General features: G+C 33.3%; 1 protein-coding gene across 2 annotated transcripts; it reads right to left on the bottom strand.

Moving 5' to 3' along the window:
- Positions 1-5666: 5666 nt before the first annotated feature.
- LOC135682172 (uncharacterized) lies at positions 5667-17510 on the bottom strand. 2 transcript variants are annotated; one of them, XM_065196936.2, is made up of 12 exons: positions 16363-17510; positions 16107-16152; positions 15576-15891; positions 15271-15403; positions 13571-13684; positions 12423-12536; positions 11808-11918; positions 11199-11309; positions 10989-11099; positions 10363-10473; positions 9072-9191; positions 5667-7768 (listed from the first exon to the last, which is right to left on the bottom strand). In XM_065196936.2, exons 2-12 carry the CDS (start codon positions 16136-16138, stop codon positions 7749-7751), a joined length of 1293 nt encoding a protein of 430 aa, XP_065053008.2. In that variant the 5' UTR covers positions 16139-16152; positions 16363-17510; the 3' UTR covers positions 5667-7748. The 2 variants fall into 2 exon arrangements, with proteins under 2 accessions (XP_065053008.2, XP_088969224.1); XM_089113098.1 differs by lacking the exon at positions 16363-17510 and having other exon boundaries at positions 16107-16341.
- Between the last annotated feature and the right edge of the window lie 1628 nt (positions 17511-19138).

The following is a 19138-nucleotide window of genomic DNA, read 5'->3' as shown; positions in this document are numbered from 1 at the left end:
TTAATTTTGTTCACAATATACATGAATATTTACATTTCTGCTAGCAATATATATGAAGATATCAAAGAAAATTCAGACAAAATATGGCGATTCGATAAATACGACTTGATTATGGAGTTCGAGAGGAAACCAACGGCACCAATTCCTTTCTCGATAATTCCAAACATCATCCGGATTGTTTGGGCATTATTCGGAAAAAAGTCAGACACTGTAGAAGGTACAGTAGCAAATATACCCCAATATTTTTGACAAGTGGTAATAATTTTATCCCAATACTTTTAGCAATATGTTATTATCATATCTTAATACATTTAGCATGATGTGATAATTATATCCCAAGATTTTTGACAAAATGTCATACAGCAAATTTTACCTCGTATTTGATATTAAGAGTTAATTGAAATATGGCAGATAAAGAAATGATGAGATTGAACATTGAATTGTGATTTGGTTATGGAGTAGTCTACTGAGTGCCAATGTTTAGCAAGCATGTGAAAAACAAGGCATAGCGATCATATCACCAACAATGGTGGTTTGTTTCGCTTTCACATGGGATCAAAGCAACAGCTTATGAACACGATTTCTTTTTTTTAGGTGCAGCACGTGATGCACCTAGATATTCAGGCCAATTGCGCGTTTGCACTTGTTGTAGCGAAAAATGTAAGCTAGGTTGCAATATTTACTTATTACGGGTTATTTATCTCGACATATTTTTATTCATTAATTATGTTATTATGTTATGTATTTTTTTGATGTTATTATGTTTTTTGCCTTGATCAGTGGTTTGAAATTGTAGCGGAAGTCAATAACTTTATGTTACAGAGAAAGCTAAGATGTGCAAGATAAATAATCTTTCGTTAAATGAGTTAGTCCTGTCATTGTGGTCACATGATATTTGCATTGGATTATTTCTGAATGAATAAGCCACTGGCTCATTAATCAGGTGTTTTTTATTTGTTAATCTTCCTAACAAAATTCTAATGTATTCTCTAGGCATTACTTTGATTCCTGATCAAATAAATTTAGAGGAACCTTTCAGTAAGTTACTTGAATATTTTTCGTGCATTGACTAATTTTTCTAGCTTTTTTAAATTAACTTGACCTGTTGAACTTTTGTTGTTGATGGGAATTTTTTGCCGACAATCCATAATCCTTAAGCTATACACGGATGAAATTTGTCACTGGCAAAAATTTGATTTTTCATTTATTCGTTTTCTCGTGTACTTATAATCTTCATCTGGATATCAAATGTCTGCTTACATTTAGTCGTCATCTAACAATTTTATTGTAAGTGTGTAAAATCTTTAAAATTGTCGATAATTCGAAATCATATTTGTTTACAGACAATAGTGAAGATTTGCAAGACTTTCAATCAAAATGCATGTGGGATTACCTCAGAGAAAGTAGTCAAAAAGCATCGCTTAGTGAAGATGTTTCTTCAATTGTCAAAAGGTAAGCCAAATTTCAAAAGCAACACTGAGATTAAGAATGGGTTAAAAAACGACTCCAACAAATTGATTCTGAGTTTGTATAGCAAAGTACGGAGACTAATGAGAAAGAAGCAAAGAAAATATCAAAATATATTAAAAACGGCCTTTTCATCTCATTGCATTATTTGTATTTTCCGTAAAATGTTTACACTGTAACTTCAACAATTGTAATGCTAATTTTTTCGAAAATACTCAAGCTTTTCAACTTTAGCGTTAATTCTTTCGGCCTATATTGCAATTATTAAGACGCATCTCGCTGGCTATTTAAATTTTCTGTTGAACTACACAGTAGCCCTTTTGTTACTTATCCACAGCAATGCAGGCCTAGTTCAGAATTTCTTCTCGATCATAAAGCCCCGATCAAACGATCCATCATTTCACCCAACAATTCGCCCAATACCATGTTGGGTGAAATGTTGGATAGTTTGACATGGTATGTTGGTTCATCCAACATCGTTATTTTCGATGTTGGATGAAATTTTATTGCAGTGAAAAATGTTGGCTGTCGACATGCAAATATTCTATTGTTTTGCAATGTTTGTTGAAATTTTGGACCGTTTGACCACCTCAACCAACATTGACGGCTGTACGCACCAGTTGGTTAAAGATTTTTCATAGCAAGCGTCAAATTCAATCATCGCTTTTTCGGATCGGAATTTAACATATTTTTCTGTACAGTCTTTGGCTTGACCTTTTTCCATGGCTTTTTTTTATTCGACAAGAAAATGCTAGGCGAAATGTTCCGTGAAATGTTTGATCATTTGACTAGGGCTTGATCGGGCTGCAAAGTCCACTGTTAACTCAGAACGGTTGACTGACGGCAGATAGTGCTTTCCGGGATATCTGGTGGGACATAGATGTCTAAGGTGTAAATAGTGCAAGAATAAAGGTGCGCTTTTGCAACAAACCAACACTTCAAACATAGATTATCCCTATCATTCAATAGGAGTGCAGGATAACAATCAAAATATAATCTACCCAGCTAAGTAAACAAACAATATAATGTGATTAAGGCCCTCTTTGCAGCTAATAAAACATAACGATATCTCTCAGCAAAACATATAATGCTTGCAAGCTCCTTATTTAGAATGCTCATCACAGCTTTGCATAAATAGTTCAACAAATATATGGTATAATGTCCCATTTCCTATAACGAGAAGTTAAATTCATATCTTCTGCTGAACAACATTAAATAGGTTTTCGATAGTTGGGTTTTTGTATCAGAAATCGTAAACTTTTTCTGTTAGCGGAAAGAAAGTGACAATAATAAATTGATGCAACTAAATTCCTTTCTAAACAGTGAATGGGCTTTATTATGTGAATCATTTTTGACATTATTGATAACATTATCTTCTCAATAACCATTCAACGAACTACATAACATAACCAGGCTTCTCTTAATGGTGTTCTAATTTCTTTTAGCTGTTTCTTCTTTTACCATTGGAAATTTTTAACTTTTTAGATCTGACCAGCTCGCAAATGATATGATCGAGTTCAATGAAAGACTGGACAATTGCTTCGAGATTCTAATGAAACTTGATCGAGGAAATAGAAATGGTGGATCTAGCTGAATTGTCACGTATATTATTCTATTTAACTAAAGAAACTGCTTTCATTTTATGTAGCATTTATTTTCGTTGCTGATTTGCCATGAAGCTAACAATGATATTTTAAGATATGTCAAACAATTTTTCGCTGTCATTGCTGTCGTAGATTATTCTACTTTTTTAATTGTAACCTGTACTATTAAGTTTAATGTTTTATTTGATATTTGTACCTTGCTCATACAAAGGCAAGGTGATCTTGATAAAAAAGCTTTTGATTAAAGCTGCTTTTTAGTACACGTATTCGCTTTTTCTACGTTATTTTTTCTATTCTGATGCTTAAAATTTATTCTACTATCAATCTTGCACTATCTCCTTGGTCATATGACTTTGATTCCTTCGGATTATTTGTAGATGTCAGTAGAAAAAAATTTAAATAAAGAGTCAATTGTAGCATTCCTATTTTTTATACCTACTAAAAATCGGTCTTTTACCTCAGTTGAATTCTTTTATGTCAACTTTCACAAAGACGACGTTGATGTTTCAATTTGTGATTTACCCTTATATATAAAAATCCCCATTTAAGGTCTTTCTGAAAAAAACGACTCAAAAAGCATCAGTTGCCCACGAGATAGATATTTAAAAATATATTCATACTGTAGCAATCGCCCAAATATCAAGGTAAAGATGAAATTTTACTTCAAGATTAAACACATTTATTTAAAGTTTGCGTCTAGTAACGATACATACCCGAGACTTGTACGATAAACAAAATAAAACGATAAGAAGCAACAAATGGAAGAGAGGGTTACCTTTTCTAAACTTTTTCCTGCCAAGTATTTTGATGGAAATTAATCAGGTTTATTTTCGTCTATAAGACGCCCAGTGAAATAGAAAATAAACAAATATATTAAGGTGCTAGGCTTTTTTATTTAAGTTCACAGTCTAAGTTGAGTCTGTAAAACTTGACATTTTTTTGAATGGAGGAAATCTCCGCGAGAGTATTATTTGATTGGTAATGGTTTAACTTCGAATTTACATCTCGATCAGGAATCACTTAGAGAGCTAGTCAAAGAGCCTTTGTTTCATCGCCTCAATGGAGAACGAGCATTATGAAAGTATATTTGGCTTCCTTGTCTCCTGTCTGTAGTATCATAAGTTGGGTTTTAATCTACCTCCATTCAGTAATAGAAGCTTAAAAGCAACTCTGTAGACATTATTACGATTCAATTCGATTCATCGCATGATCAATTATGATTATATGATAGTGATCAATTTGAACTCTGCACACCGTTACATATCAACTATAGGAATATACATTCTGCAGTTAATATGTTACCGCTTTAGATTATAAATTTATCTTAAATGGCCTAAACTCACAACATTCCATCATCTACAGTATCACATGTAAATTTTTGTCTCTCCACGAGAATTATAAAGTATTGTTAGGTAGAAAACATCTATACAAAACCGAAAAACGCGGCTAAACATATGATTTGGTCGAATGAAAAGAGCCATTCATCTTCAGCAGCAGGCAGTACACATAAAACACAATAATCCAAATAAGAAACTAATTTTTCTAGACTAGATTCTTGTGAATATTTGTTTTATAAGATGAAAAAAATAGAAAGACCATCCTAATAAGAAATGACAATTTTACGCTTTAGTAGAAAAAAAGCCTTTTCAAAGTAATGTTTTACTTTCAATAAACTGAAAACTAGTTTGTTCCTCAGTTTTTCAATTGTCCGACAAAAACTCTCAAAGTGAGTCTAGTAGTTTCAAATGATGAAATCAAATTAAGAAATTTTTTAATCTCATTAAGTTTTGCTATTGTCTACATTGGTTTAAACTTAGCATCAGTAAAGGAGAAGTTCCTCTGCAAGTGCATGTTATTGTAAGAAAAAAAGTATCTCCAGAAAGTATTTTATTTTTCTAGATCAGTAAATTGCTTTCGTTTCCATTCAAGTATCACGCAAATTAACTTTTGAAGCGTTTGTCGACGCTGCATGTGAATTCTCTTGCTGATTGGAATTGTCCTCTTATTAAAAGGTTTTATTCCTTCTTTCAGTCAGTTCCAAGCTACGCAGCATTTCTCTTGCTTTCTCGCAAAGTAAGAAATTAATTTCTACATAATTAATTTATGTTCAAGATATTAAATAAAATCTCGTTATCTGAGCAAAATTCTAGTTATTTTAAGTTTTTTGCTAGAATCCAGTAGTTTGACGCACTTGTTATTCTTGCAAAGATACAAAAACATATAGGGAAATCTTGACCTAATTTTGAAGACCGAAAAATATGACACGAAAATGGAGTCCAAGAAATGCTATGTACCAGAAGTGAACAGATACAGTTTGTGATACAGATTATAGATCAAATTTTATGTTTTATCCTTGTAGTGATGACTTATACTATTACAACTTCATAAAGACATTGTGAAAATTTTTATTTTAGTGTTTGACACAAGAAAAAGGCAAGAAATAATTTTTCAGATATTTTTCCAAAAAATTTCAAATTTTTAGTGCTTATGAACTACACAGACGTTGTCGATGACAAAACAATTCCTAGCGACCATTGAATGCAAAATTTACACTGCATTACATTTTAGCGTATATAGCATCTGAGAACTGACTGAAGGTAGCAAAGTCAAATTATCCGTGATCATCTTGACAAATTGAATCCAATTGGCAATACCACAATGTTTGCAACAACAAATATGAAAAACCTATTTCAGCAATCGTGCTTTCCTTCTAATTGGCAGTCTACTTTTATTCTAACAACCAAATGCTAATGTGCGAGTACAATTAATGAACCAATAGGATTACGTCTGCAATTCTCGGAGTCGTTATTATGTCACTTTTCCTGAACAAGATAAAAAGAAGTTTTTAAGCTAAAGCATTTAAAATATTGGCTATAAAATAAATTCTTTTGTGTACTGCTTTTCTGTTAGTATGTTGTGAAATATACAAGAAGTACATCTTTAATAACTTGTTTTAATATATAAGAAGTACTATGTTGTGAAATGCTTGATTTTTTTCAAAGCCATTTTTATTTTTTGTACCGTCAAATAATTTTTAGCTGAAAAGAAGGCAAAAAATTTAAGAAAACTTTATTTAGAGGAGGTCTTCTTTATTTCATTCTTTATAACTCGTAGAGGAAAATTAATTGAAATTTTTTACAATTTAAAATATTTTCTATCACCAATCGCAAAATTTTTGATAAGAAATTCTGATCGACTGTAACTTTTTAAGATTTTAGGAAGAAGGTGCAGAGTTGGGTTAAAAAACATCTGGAAATTGATCTAAATTGTGAAGCCCTTTCAGAGGTCAGTGGCGCAGAATTGAAAAGTTTTTCAAAACATGTGTCTAATAAAATTTATTCTCTTATTTAGAAGATTCTGTGTTCACAGTAACAAAAATATTCACAGTTTGTAGAAAAGTTTAACTTACAACTACGGAACAATTGACTACATGGATCGTTTGCACCCAAAAGCTCCATTGTGTTTTGACAGTGACATATATTTACAACACTTTAGCCTTTCTGGGAATCATATGATTGAAACCTTCAACCCTCCGTACTAGGTAGTACAGTCAAATAACAACAATAGATTTGTGATTAAATTATCAAGGCTTTAAAAACACATACTCTTTACCAACCGTGCAAAAGCCACAACAGTAGCATCAATATTTATCAATACCTTCTGGTTTACAGAGTTAGGTAAACTTCAAATATCCCTAGTAACCTAAATAAATTTTGAGCAATTATATTCTATTAATTTTACTTTATGGCAATCTATTTGTAGTTTTAATTTTAATTGTAATCTTGCGAAGAAAGTTACATCAAAAGTGATCTTTGAAAAACTGAAAACATACTGTAAACTAAACATTTAACTCTTGTTAGTCACTAACTACAAGTGCTTTTAATAGCTAAGAACGCTGTTATTCTTTGGAAATGGTACATTTTTCGTATTCTTTATTTCTGTTATTGCTTTTTGCAGCATTGATAATTTGGTCAACTACCTAACTTTACCTCTGAAATTATGTCACGAGGCCAGCAAAAAATTCAATCGACTTTTTCAATGTACTGGTGTGGGTTTTCATATTATCAACAATCAGGAAAAAATCAGGAAAAAGGCAAAAAAAATGCTTTTGGGGAGATTAGTGCTAAATACACATAACTATCTGTAGAAGACTCATGAAGAACAATTTCATCGTGCTAGAAAAGGAGATGTTGAAATTGTTTAAGTATATGATCTTCAAGGACAAAGCTCTATTGGTTTTTTGCCCTGATTGGAATGATTGAGCTTATTTTACATAGAATTTTTCAGTTCTGCCATGAATATAAGATACCGTTGTATTTACATTACAATTCATTTTCGAACGATTAAAGTCAAAGCAAACAAAGTGAAAATCCAAAGTAAGCATTGGAAATTCGATTGTAGATTGAATATTACATATAAGCTGTAAAATGTCTTAGAAATTGTTCGAGCTATACAGAAATGAATCGAACTATTAAACATTTCCACCTTACTTGAAAAAAGCTAATTAACAAAAGATTTTAATAGTAATCTTCGACAGATGCTTTTAATGCTTGTTTTCTAAGCTTCAAAATGTTAATCGATACTTGCCATAAAATCTTCTGAACTTCCTTCGTAGTAAAACGTTGTTGTTGATGGAATTGAAAAAGACTGCTGTCGAAAAACTTGTTACTTTCTTGTTTACTTCCTTCGTCCCAAGCCTAAAAATTGATTAAAAATTGACTGAAAATGGGCTTCAGAAGTAAAACTTTACAACTTAAAACTTAAAACTTAAAACTTAAAACTTAAAACTTAAAACTTAAAACTTAAAACTTAAAACTTAAAACTTAAAACTTAAAACTTAAAACTTAAAACTTAAAACTTAAAACTTAAAACTTAAAACTTAAAACTTAAAACTTAAAACTTAAAACTTAAAACTTAAAACTTAAAACTTAAAACTTAAAACTTAAAACTTAAAACGTAAAACTTAAAAAAGGTATTTTCAGGTTAATATGGAGTTGACAGTAGTCATATTAAAAAATGACTCCAAAGACAGTATTTAATGAATGAGCTATGCATGGATCAACCTTGCACTAGATCGTAATATTGATCAGAATTGCAGGGCTGACATTAGGTTTTCAACAAAATCTTTTTTTGATATATGTTTTTGACATATGTCATCCATGTTTTAACATTTTCAACCAAGCCTTAATCTAGATTTTAATCTTCATTTGACTTTTTTTAATGTTAAATCTCTTAAGCCTGAAATACACGATCAATCTTGATCACTTCTTTGACTGATAGTTTTCAGTTGCACAAAATCGATGTCCTCCATACACGATCAGTTTTCCTCAGTTTTTGAATGAGTTCACGTTTTGATTAGATCGGCTCCTTCTTACAATGGAGCTTGATCAAGAAACAACTGCATTTCTTCTGGCTGCGGCTCTGGTCGTCAAAAAGGGCGAAAATATCAAAAAAAGAAAACAAGATCAGTTTGGGTGAAGCCATGGTTGAGTAGGAGGACTAACCTCGGTGTTTACGACACTCTTCTACAAGAATTAAGATCGGAGGATGAAGCAGAATATAGAAAATTTTTGAGAATGACGCCTGAAAATTTTGACGAGTTGTTGGAGCTTCCTTCCACGCTTTTATGAATTTATCTGTATTAACAACTTTCTTCGCCATCTTTAAATTGCACTTATTCACGCTGCTCTAAAAAAATTGGCACCTTGCGCATGGAGTCTACATCAATGAATAGAAATCCTAACAGTTAAAAACTGACGAAGTTGGACGTGTTCAACTTTTGCTGTCAAAAGCTGAAGATCACTAATACATCATTTTTTATCTGTTTTTGCTAAATACACGATCAGTTTTCGACTGAAAACTGAAAACTGTTAGTTAAAAACTGATAAAAACTGATCGCGTATTTCAGGCTTTAAGAGCAAAATAAACAAGTGACAAACAATTTGCTATTCGTTTTAGTACCGCTTCCTCTCTGACTGCGGAAAAATAAATTGCACTGACCCATGACTTTCTCGCAATGATATCCATAGAATGGAAATATACAGTAACAGCTATATCCACCATTTGTATTATGACAGATGCCTCCATTTTGACAGGGACTGTTCAAGCATTCATTTATATCTAGACAATATAAAAATTAAAACTTCTGCTTTAAAGGTCTATCATGAAGAGCTCAATGCTATACAGGTAGAGTTGAAAAACGCTTCGGTGAGTAGAAAAGGGCAGTTCAACCCAGAGATTCACTCTTAATGCGACTATTAGACCACTTATAGACAACATAGAATATAAAACGAAATGGTCTTGGAAAAAACTTTGCAATGGCTTGGTTATCATGAAAACTTTCTTCCCAAGCTTCCCACTCCAGTAACAAGAGCACATTTTGTTCTAGACCAATCAGCGGGTTTGTTTACAAAATGTCATTAGCCAATCAGCGGCTTCCATTTCGAGCTTGATTTTTCAATATTTCAAATCAAAACACAGTTGCTGTGGAGCAAAACCTACCCTCATACTTTTGCTCGGGAAAAAAATTTACGTTTTTCTACGAAGAAGATTTTTTAAACTTACATTCTAGAGTAATTTTTTGGTACGAATCTATGAGCCCTAAGCAGGAACACAAACGGTTGGTAAAATGTCTGCAGTGAAACATTACCTATTTTCCACCTTGGCCCTACCCCCAAAAATGCCTGGCCCCTAATTTACTCTATATGAAGCTTTTGTTAATCAAACAAGGAAACATTTTAAGATTTTAGTTTCCTGATAGTTTGCGCAAACAAATCACCCAGCTATCACCTGGGAATAATGTATTTTCTTAAAAAAACTAGGCTTTATAATTGCCTATTCCCTCCTCTACACTACAAAATGTGCCCTTGTTCACTCCAGTAGATTTAAAAGAGTGACAAAAGTAGCTAATACGAAAACAATCACCTCAAGTTAAATCTTTTTGCGATTAAAGTTAAAGGATATAAAGAATAAAAAGAGTTAAAACTGTCCAATTCAAAGGATTTTGTCAATTTCTAAATTTGTAGGATCTCAAAAGTTTTAAATAGGTGTTTAGATAGCAACATTTGAGATAGAAGAAGAATTGAACTAAGAGGCTCCTGGTAATCTCCATTTGCAGAAATTAGTGATTATTTTTTCCCACCAAATAGGGAATGTTCTAAAAGTGCAATCTGAAAATGAATTCTTCGACTTCGGGCATCGAAAATAGAACATGTATATTTATGCTGAAAGCTTGAATTTGAACAATACTTCTAAAGCCAAGCTGAGCTAGAAGACAAATTTTTGCACTTACCCTTGTTGCACAAAGTCCCCGTCCAGCCAGCATTGCATGTACAGCTAAATCTGTTTTGAAGGTTATTGCAAATTCCATTGACGCATGGATTACTACTGCATTCATTATAGTCTATTGACAGAAGAAAATGTTGTTAACAAAGATTGAATAGTACGCACGACAAAACTAGAGTAAACAGTTATTTCAAACTCATTTGGTGCATGGGCGTCTACTGCATTTATCATAATCTATCAAAGGAAATACATTCCAAGCCATTGCTAGCTATATTTAACATTTTTTTCTGAAATGTAAAAAACGAGACACAATATTTTGAGAATGATATGATATTTTATGATTCAATAGTTTTTAATGTTAGATTTAATAATCAATGAGATAGCAAGTCCTTTTCGCATAATACAAATTTCATGTGACGTTCAAAACGCTTTTTTTGCTTTCAATAGCTTTTTCATCGATATTTTACGTAGGATTTTAGAAAACTGGCGCATTAAATCAACTTTTATAACATTTCTTCTGCTTCCCATAGGCTTGTAAGTTGATATTTTGTATAAATTTAAAGAAATCTCAATTATGTTATTTCAACTTGAACTACTTTGCCAGGCCATATAAGAGACAAATTTCGAACTTACCATGATTACACAAAGACCCAATCCAGCCAGCACTGCACGTACAGCTAAATCTGTTTTGAAGGTTATTGCAAATTCCATAGATGCACGGGTTACTACTGCATTCATTGATGTCTATTTACACAAAATATTTCTGTTACAAAAGATAAAGCAAAGATTTTTTAAGGTTTATTCAATCGGAATTTATTGATTTGAAAATACGTTATTGCTTACCCGAAAAACATCTTTTACCAGCCCATCCAGGATTGCAAGTACAGCTAAAGTGGTTTTCGAGATTGTTGCAGATTCCGTAACCACATGGGTTACTTGCACATTCGTTGATATCTAAAGATTTGAGAAATGGTCAATATCAAGTTTTTCCAACCAATCTTCTCAATAATAAAATCGGGCTTCGGAAAATTTAGAAATGCTTTGAAAAATTAAATATTTCAAATCATATTTAAGCAGTTCGCTCAGGCCTGTTGAGCGACAGAATGTTGAGCAAGGTAATGTGGGCAAGTCAAACTAGTCGACGGACAGGCAATTTAGAGTTAACGAGAAAGATAATAACTTAGGATATAAAAGACAAGAGAAATCCTCTATTTAGCTTTAGATAAATATGGAACGCAAAATAATTCCCAAACAATCATTTGGTGGTATAAAACGCAAAATCGCTTTGAAAAAAGCCAACATTTTGAAACCTGTTCTCGATTTATGTTCTCTAACATGTTACAGTAAATAGCTTTAGTAACATGTTTAGAAATGTTTGAGTTATTCAAAGCCATTTTTAAAATATTTTTCCTTTCATAGACAAAAACAGTACTTGCTGCATCCATAACTTACCTTGGTTGCATGTTATCCCTACCCAACCAGCGTTACATGTGCAGCTAAAGCTATTCAGAAGGTCTCTGCATATTCCATTTGGACATGGATTGCTGCTGCATTCATTGTAATCTGATAATCATCGAATAGATAAAAAGTCATCAAGTCACATCAACCAAACCATGTGAATCAAATTCCATTACGTTTCAGAAAATCATTACAATTCATGTTACTGCCCAACACTACAGAGTGATCGAAAGACACAGGAATCAGTCAACGTCAGTCGTAATCTAAATATTTTTGCATGATAATGTGAACCCATTCAGGCCTACTTTGCACGAGCAGCTGTAGCTTGACAGTAAGTACACGTCCATACCTAAACGGGCTACAGAAACACCTATCGCAATCTGCATACAAGTGAAAAGATATTAATTGCCAAGAAGTCCGTAGGGTCTGGGAATCAACAAACAAAAGGAAATTTTCACAAGCAGCAGTCATATCAAGATTCAAGAATCGTTAAAAAAGAATTTTCAAATGCTGAGAGATTTAAGTGTTACAAAATTGTAAAATGCAAACACTGTGTGTCATAGAAATTAAAACCTAAAAGCAACTGCAAAGACCTAACAAACAACCAACCTGTCTCACAATGCTGGCCAATGTAGCCTGGTATACAAACGCACTGAAAACCATTCAGTCTATCAAAACATGCTCCGCCATTGAAGCATGGAAGACTTGTACATTCATCAATCTCTACAAATTAAAATTCTCGTATTTGAAAATACTCTTTGCCAGGGAATTTTTTTAAGAATTTTCCACTGGTGGGGCATTGAGAAAAGGGCATATAGATAAAGGAAGAATTTACAGATAAACAGGCTTTGTGAATTAGAAAAGAAATCACATAGGAAAAGGAAAAATGAATTGAGATTTCAATGAAGATTTCATCCACAAATATCTCAAATAAAGTAAAAAGTAAAAAAGTCACCCAAGCATAAGGGCACTTAAGTGGTGGGGCAAACATATTCCACTGGTAGGGCAATGAAAGGGGCTAGTGGGGAATTTCCCCACTACTTTATATGTTAAAAATTGCCCTGCTCTTTGCCTAGATGCCTCAGGTCAATCTCTAAGACTTCCTTTAGGTAACTTTTAGCTTCAATATCTTGTTTTTATCTTTAAATGTGTACCATTAAAGAGTAAACAAGCTTTTTATCTGCAAGCAGTTTGCAAAAAAAATTACCGAATGCTTGTCTTTGCATTTAAAGAAACAAAAACACCGAATGATATTTAGATGTGATTTAAAATCCAGGGGTATTTTTCGTTGTTTAAAGTCTAACAAAATGATAAAAAAATAATGTATTTTTGTTCTTTGATAGTATAAAGTTGCCGTGGAGTAAACAAAATTCTACAAAAAAATAAGATGCCGATATAAAAAAACGTAAAAATTGTTAAATTTCTGTATTTTCTATATCCTTCTTGACTTGACTCTGTTATTTGTGGCCAGAGACCGAAGATAAATAAAATTATTAAACAATATGATTATCAGTATGAAAGACAGCACAGTACTTATTCATTTATCCGACCAATTTTTTTTGGACTTCAATTACCCAATCCATGAACATGTGAAAAAAAGTCAATCATAAATTTTCAATATTCTAATTTCCATCGATATACTTTGTAAATGACTGTCAGCTACTATTTTTGAGCAAAGCAACGTGATTTGCAAAATTATCTTTGAGTTATCAATAAAAATATAATAACACATTGAAATTGCTTTCAACGAATGATACCTTGTTCACAATTTTTCCCTGTAAAACCAGGTTGGCAAATGCATCTATAATCATACTCTTCACTGATACAACTCCCTTGATTTTTGCACGGGTTAGTCAGACATTGATTGTGCTCTGTTGAATTTCAGGAAAAACATGTCAAAAGTTAATGTTCAGTGAAAGAGAGTTGAGCATACCAAAATCGAGATAGAGGGTGGCCCGAAGATTAGGCTAAAGATGAGGCGGGTCATTATGCTACAGATTAAACATTGAACAGAAAAATAGTGTCCTCTCATGATACATTCAAGGAAATTAATCAATGCAGCGAAGCTTTTTATTGCACAATCTTTAAAGCAACAAACTAAGATTAAATACGTAGAGGCGCGGATCCAGCCAGAAGCCAGACCTTGCAAAGCCTTCAGAAGGAAAACCAAGCTCTTTTTGTGGAAAACGCCCAGGTTTTGTTGAATAAAATCAGCATCACCGATGTTGAAAAGGGGTTTCCTTAAATGAAATAGGGCAAACTGACTAACAGAGGGCTTGAAGCCTGAATTCACCTGCAGTGCGCGCGAAGAAAAAACACAAACTGCTGCCTAAACGCGGTAGGATCCAAACAAGGGCCATCCACCTCCCCAGTACAGTTAAAATAGCACAACTCTACTTGGTTGACTCTTTAACGTCGACTTTCTTAGCTAGCAGTTCTTAGACAGGGTTGAAGTAGTTGTAAACTTCCACATTATTGGTCACAACAAGCAACTGCATAGGTCTGTTGTAAAAAATAGCATAAGTCAACTTGGATTCCTATTGGTTACCTGTACCTCTGAAGAGGCAAACTAGACTTCTGATTTGATAAATATGCCAATATGGAGGCAAAAACATGTGTTATACTTTTCTAGGGAGACCCTAATTTTAATATCGAAATGAACAAAACGAAGGGTCAAGCTACAGTTTGGTTTATCGATTTATAACAGGGCAAAATGATTTTGATAAAATGTTTTGGAATGTTTAATTTACACATAATTTTCACGCTTGGTTAGTACAATTCAAGTGCCTTCTGATCTATTTGGTTGAATTTATCTCTACTCCAATTTTTACAAATCAAAGAATTTTTTGAAAATGATGATATAAAGTACAGGAATGTTTTGACACCTAAATTCAGTCTCTACGAGTGTGTTCTCTTAATTCATCTTTGGCGGCACGTTTCGGGTAATTTGGAAAGCCCTATCGTCGTTCCATCTAGCACCTTTAGAATCTATCTACAAAAGCACAGAAAAATCGCTATTCAGTAGACAGAACCTTAGGACCCCTTTTGTAACATTTTAGTAGGCAAGCGGCACTGATTGGGCAACCTCAACACTCACGTGCTCGCGTTTCTGATTGGCCTATTTCAATCCACTACAGGGTATATATTTTTCCTAGCGTAGTGTTTTGATCTTTGTTCAGACGTTTTATACTCTGAAGAGTAACGTACAAAAAGCTTTAGTATGTTCTAAAATCATTGCCTTTTTCTAAGCCATTTTTAAAAATTGGAACAACGATTGTTTAAATCATCTTTGTGTGATGACGCTAGTTGTCAGACGCAGACAGCCAAACGATAGGTACTGGCTATGGATTTGAATAATTTTGAAAAAAAACTCTTTTCAAGATGATAGAAATTATACAGATGGAACGAGGAACATTCACAAATTTACATTTCCAACATGAAAGGAGGATCAACAAACCTTTCTGTTTGTCGCAATGTAACCCACTATGTAGACTATCGCAATGGATGCATTCGTAGTAGGGATGGTGACACGTTTCCCTGCAGAGGACGTTTCTTGCACACGGATGAAGCCTCTGGCATGATTCTCCAACCTGGCAAAAGATTAGATTTATCAGTATGCAAATGTCAACGATTCCTTTTTCTTCTATGAACATTCAACATTTGTGAGAATTCCACTTAGTTTTACATACTTTCTTCAATATCTATTTTCCATATGATTAAGTTCCTATCGGCAAAATTGCATGGATTAAACATCTAACTCACCTCTGTCTGGTTGTAATCTGTTGACTTGTAAACCCAGCCAGGTCTTTGAACAAGACTACTTCCATTTTCACCAGCAATCTTACTGTTCAGTTCACAAATGGCAGTGACATTCTGTATATTGTATGATTTGCATTTCGGATGCTTTACACATTCCAAAGTGCAGTCTGCATCATGGATACCTTGTATTGTTGCCAACAGGCTTCCTTGTAGAGACCAATCAACTTCAAATATCGTGAAATCTGCATGCACCAGGCAAGGGAGGCGAAGAATTAGTCCATTGCATCTCTTGATAGCCATTAAGCAGACCAAAAGCAGTCTTTGAAAATGAATTGAAAAATTTCGTTTGATTCTTCTTAATGATAATAGGTACAGTTGAATGTGTACGTGACTAACAGAATGCAAAAATATTCAACTATCCCCTTTAATAGATTGAAATCTTTACTTTTCTTTTAAAGCTAAGAGAGCTGCAAGCTATTTTCATAACTGTGCTTTACTTTAACAAGTCAAAATTTAAATTGAAAATACCAGTACCTTGCCAGTTGTGTCTTTTTGTCAAAACCCATGTTCTTGTTGACGACTAGAATGAGGAAATAAGGCATTAACCGAAAAACGTCTTGTAAACGCAAAACCTACGAGGCGTGATATAATTGAGGATACAGGAAACTATAGTGAGTTGAATTAAACGATTAAACAACGTTAAACCCTGCCGATACCACTGACTGAAATATCTAGCCAAAAATGTTTGCTAACAGCTACAAACTCTAACCAGTTTAAATTACATTCTCACCTTTGAGTCGTGGGCAGCTGTTGGCTTCTTATCTTTGGTCTGCTTGCCGAGGAATACCTCAAAAGCTTCATGTGATTTTTAAATATAAAATGATCGAGGAATGAGTTCTATTGGCTCAATAGCTCCACCTAGTTAGTACATATAAATAATAAATGAAAAAATTGACCGTCTTTTTTTGTAAACGGTTTACAGTTGGTACAAAATAAAATTTGTTAATAACCATGAATGTTAATTTTGCTACTGGTATGCCTGTAGCTATTGGTTATTTGACAATTCAGTCAAAAATTTTGATTAATCCTCGATCAATAAAGGAACAGCTATAAGACTTATGACAGCAGGCAAGAACTGTCAGCTACAAATATCTTTACAATCGAATGCACCATTTAAGGCTAAGATTTCCAAATGCCACATAATTCAAAAGTTCCAATTTCCACACTATAAACTTGAAAACGGGAATCTAAGCTAATCTGGAGAACTAAACTTTCCTTGGCAAAGGTTTTTGAAAATATTTTTAAAAGATTGCTTCGAATAACACGAAGTTTAGAAATTTAATAGCTTTCCTTGAGCACATTTCAAGTGAGAAGTAACAATGTTTTGTTGCTAATCTGATATCTAGTTTTTACCACAACTGATTTATTCATTAGCAAAGCGAGATTGATTCATTAGGATATACAAAGAAAGGAGACACACGCCACAAAATTCAATACATACCAGTGGCAACTGTCTTGAAATAGTTTGTGCAATCGCTCTAAGTTGAAAGTCTCATAAGCAGTCAATCCTTAATAAATATTTCATTTAAAATGACCCTTGAATAACCAAAATGATACTTTTAATGAATACCACATGCAATGCAAACTTGTTTCATATCTTTACAATCATGCATGCACATTAAATTGGAATAAATGCACCAGACTGATTCTTATGTTGGTGAATACCAATTAACATCGTCCTAAAACAGACCATGCAGACAATGCAATTCTTATATAGAGAATGTAGAATATGTGCAGAAATTGAACTTGTTCCGTTATGGCACTCGCTCTTTCAAGCTAATGTATTTGAAAGTACAGTAAAAAAATGCATTTTAATAAGGTATCAAATTCTATGCTATTGATGAAAGCTGGACTTGGTTAGTTTTTAGCTATGTTAAAGCCTACTTTAAAGCAATACATTGAAGAAAATACAATAATCTTCTCCGTTTGTCCTTGAAACTACAATAATTATAAGATGTAACTATCCTTAGCTAACATTATGGCAAACATAGCATGTTTTACTCAAATACACTAACATAGATCATTTGGCTTAAAAAAGACTTCTTTTACAAATTAAAAGGAATATCTGACGTTTGGCTTGAAGTGCCTTCTTCTCGACATTAAAGAGACCCTAAGATACCAATTGCAAACAGCAAATTGGGAAGCAAGAATGCACATAGAGACTCATTTAAGTGTCCTTTTTAGAAAATTGTTGAAGAATTTCTTTTTTGGTCTAATTCCTCTAAATTGGAATGACAGTTGAATATCTTTTTGTGATTTCATAACATGTTTACATATATTGGAAATTCTATTTCACAATGCTGTCACGGAGTTTGCTGCTACACAGGTATTTTCTTTACTTTTTGAATATCTCCTAACTGTCTTATAACTCATAACGGCTAACCTAGATTTTCATTTTGGCTTAGCAATGACACTCAAAATGATGGTTAATTTGGTCTCTAGGCTGAAATTTATTTAATAGCTTTACATCGCAACAAATGCCTTGTGTAAAAACTGAAGTTAATCTGCAAAATTTAACTTATGAAAAAGAAGAAGATTCGAAGAATGTAACAAGGGTGTGCTGTAAACCTGAATGAAAAACAAATGACCGCAGCTTTTCTAAGCTAAATTAGTAAATGCCAGCTCATAATGGCTTATTTTCCATATTCATTTCGGTGTAGACAAATTGAATTAATCATATCATACTGATGCATATTAACTTTTCATAGCTGCGATATTAGCCAATTGTGTAATTTAGCAATATTTGAACCTGCATTAGAAATTCACTTTCAAGTAGCAAAGCTATCAGTTTGTTTGCATAATATGCAAAATACAAATGTGGTTGTTATTGATTTTTGGGCCAGCCTATTTTTGACATTTTGACTGAAGGGAAGAAAATGAATACCCAAAACTACACCATTTAATCCTTAAAAAGTGAAACCTTCTAAATTTAATTTGTTTTCAACAATATGCAAGAAACTGTGTTAGCTAGCCTGTTGTAATCACTCAAGGAAATCAACATTCATTGCAATAATATAATAAGCGAAGAAAGCAGTACCAAAAAGAAATAAATCAAGCTATGATTGTAGAGGCGTTTTGAGCATGTAATCGTTATCAAGTGGCTCGAAAAGAAACGAGCTGAGCAAAGAGAAGGCGAATAGGAAACATGCGAAATGTGAGCACTGAAACCGGAGTAGGGAATATGAGGATTAAAAAAATACAGTAAAATATAGTGAAACGAGCTATTGTAGCTAACTCGACAAATAGGAGAAAAAGTGAGAGCGAGAACCGAAACCGGAATAGGAAACACGAGGAGACATCTGTCCTTGCTATGTCAACGCCTCTACAACCTGCAGAGATGTTGGAAGTTGGAGGTATGTCAAAAGTTGGAGAGATTGCTGAAGCTTGTTTTGTAGAGCAAGTAAATTGTTGTCAAAGGCAGACTCAGTCGTCATACGTCAACCGCCATAGAAACCAAAAGTCGCTAGCTGTAGAATAATGATCTGAATCCTAAATTCATGTCTGAG

This window comes from Rhopilema esculentum, chromosome 16, assembly GCF_057945365.1.
Source record: "Rhopilema esculentum isolate cy_ngs chromosome 16, ASM5794536v1, whole genome shotgun sequence".
Taxonomy (NCBI): Eukaryota; Metazoa; Cnidaria; class Scyphozoa; order Rhizostomeae; family Rhizostomatidae; genus Rhopilema; species Rhopilema esculentum.
The sequence above is the reverse complement of the archived record's forward strand: the minus strand, read 5'-3'. Positions and strand labels throughout refer to the sequence as shown.

What these genes read in the sequence shown, in the direction of transcription:
- LOC135682172 (XM_089113098.1), bottom strand. Translation starts at nt 16,174, where the DNA reads ATGCCTTATTTCCTCATTCTAGTCGTCAACAAGAACATGGGTTTTGAC. An exon ending in ACATTGCGACAAACAGAAAG is followed by an intron (nt 13,685 to 15,270) that starts GTTTGTTGATCC and finishes GAAATTCAACAG; the next exon opens with AGCACAATCAATGTCTGACT. An exon ending in TGGCCAGCATTGTGAGACAG is followed by an intron (nt 11,919 to 12,422) that starts GTTGGTTGTTTG and finishes GATGATTATCAG; the next exon opens with ATTACAATGAATGCAGCAGC.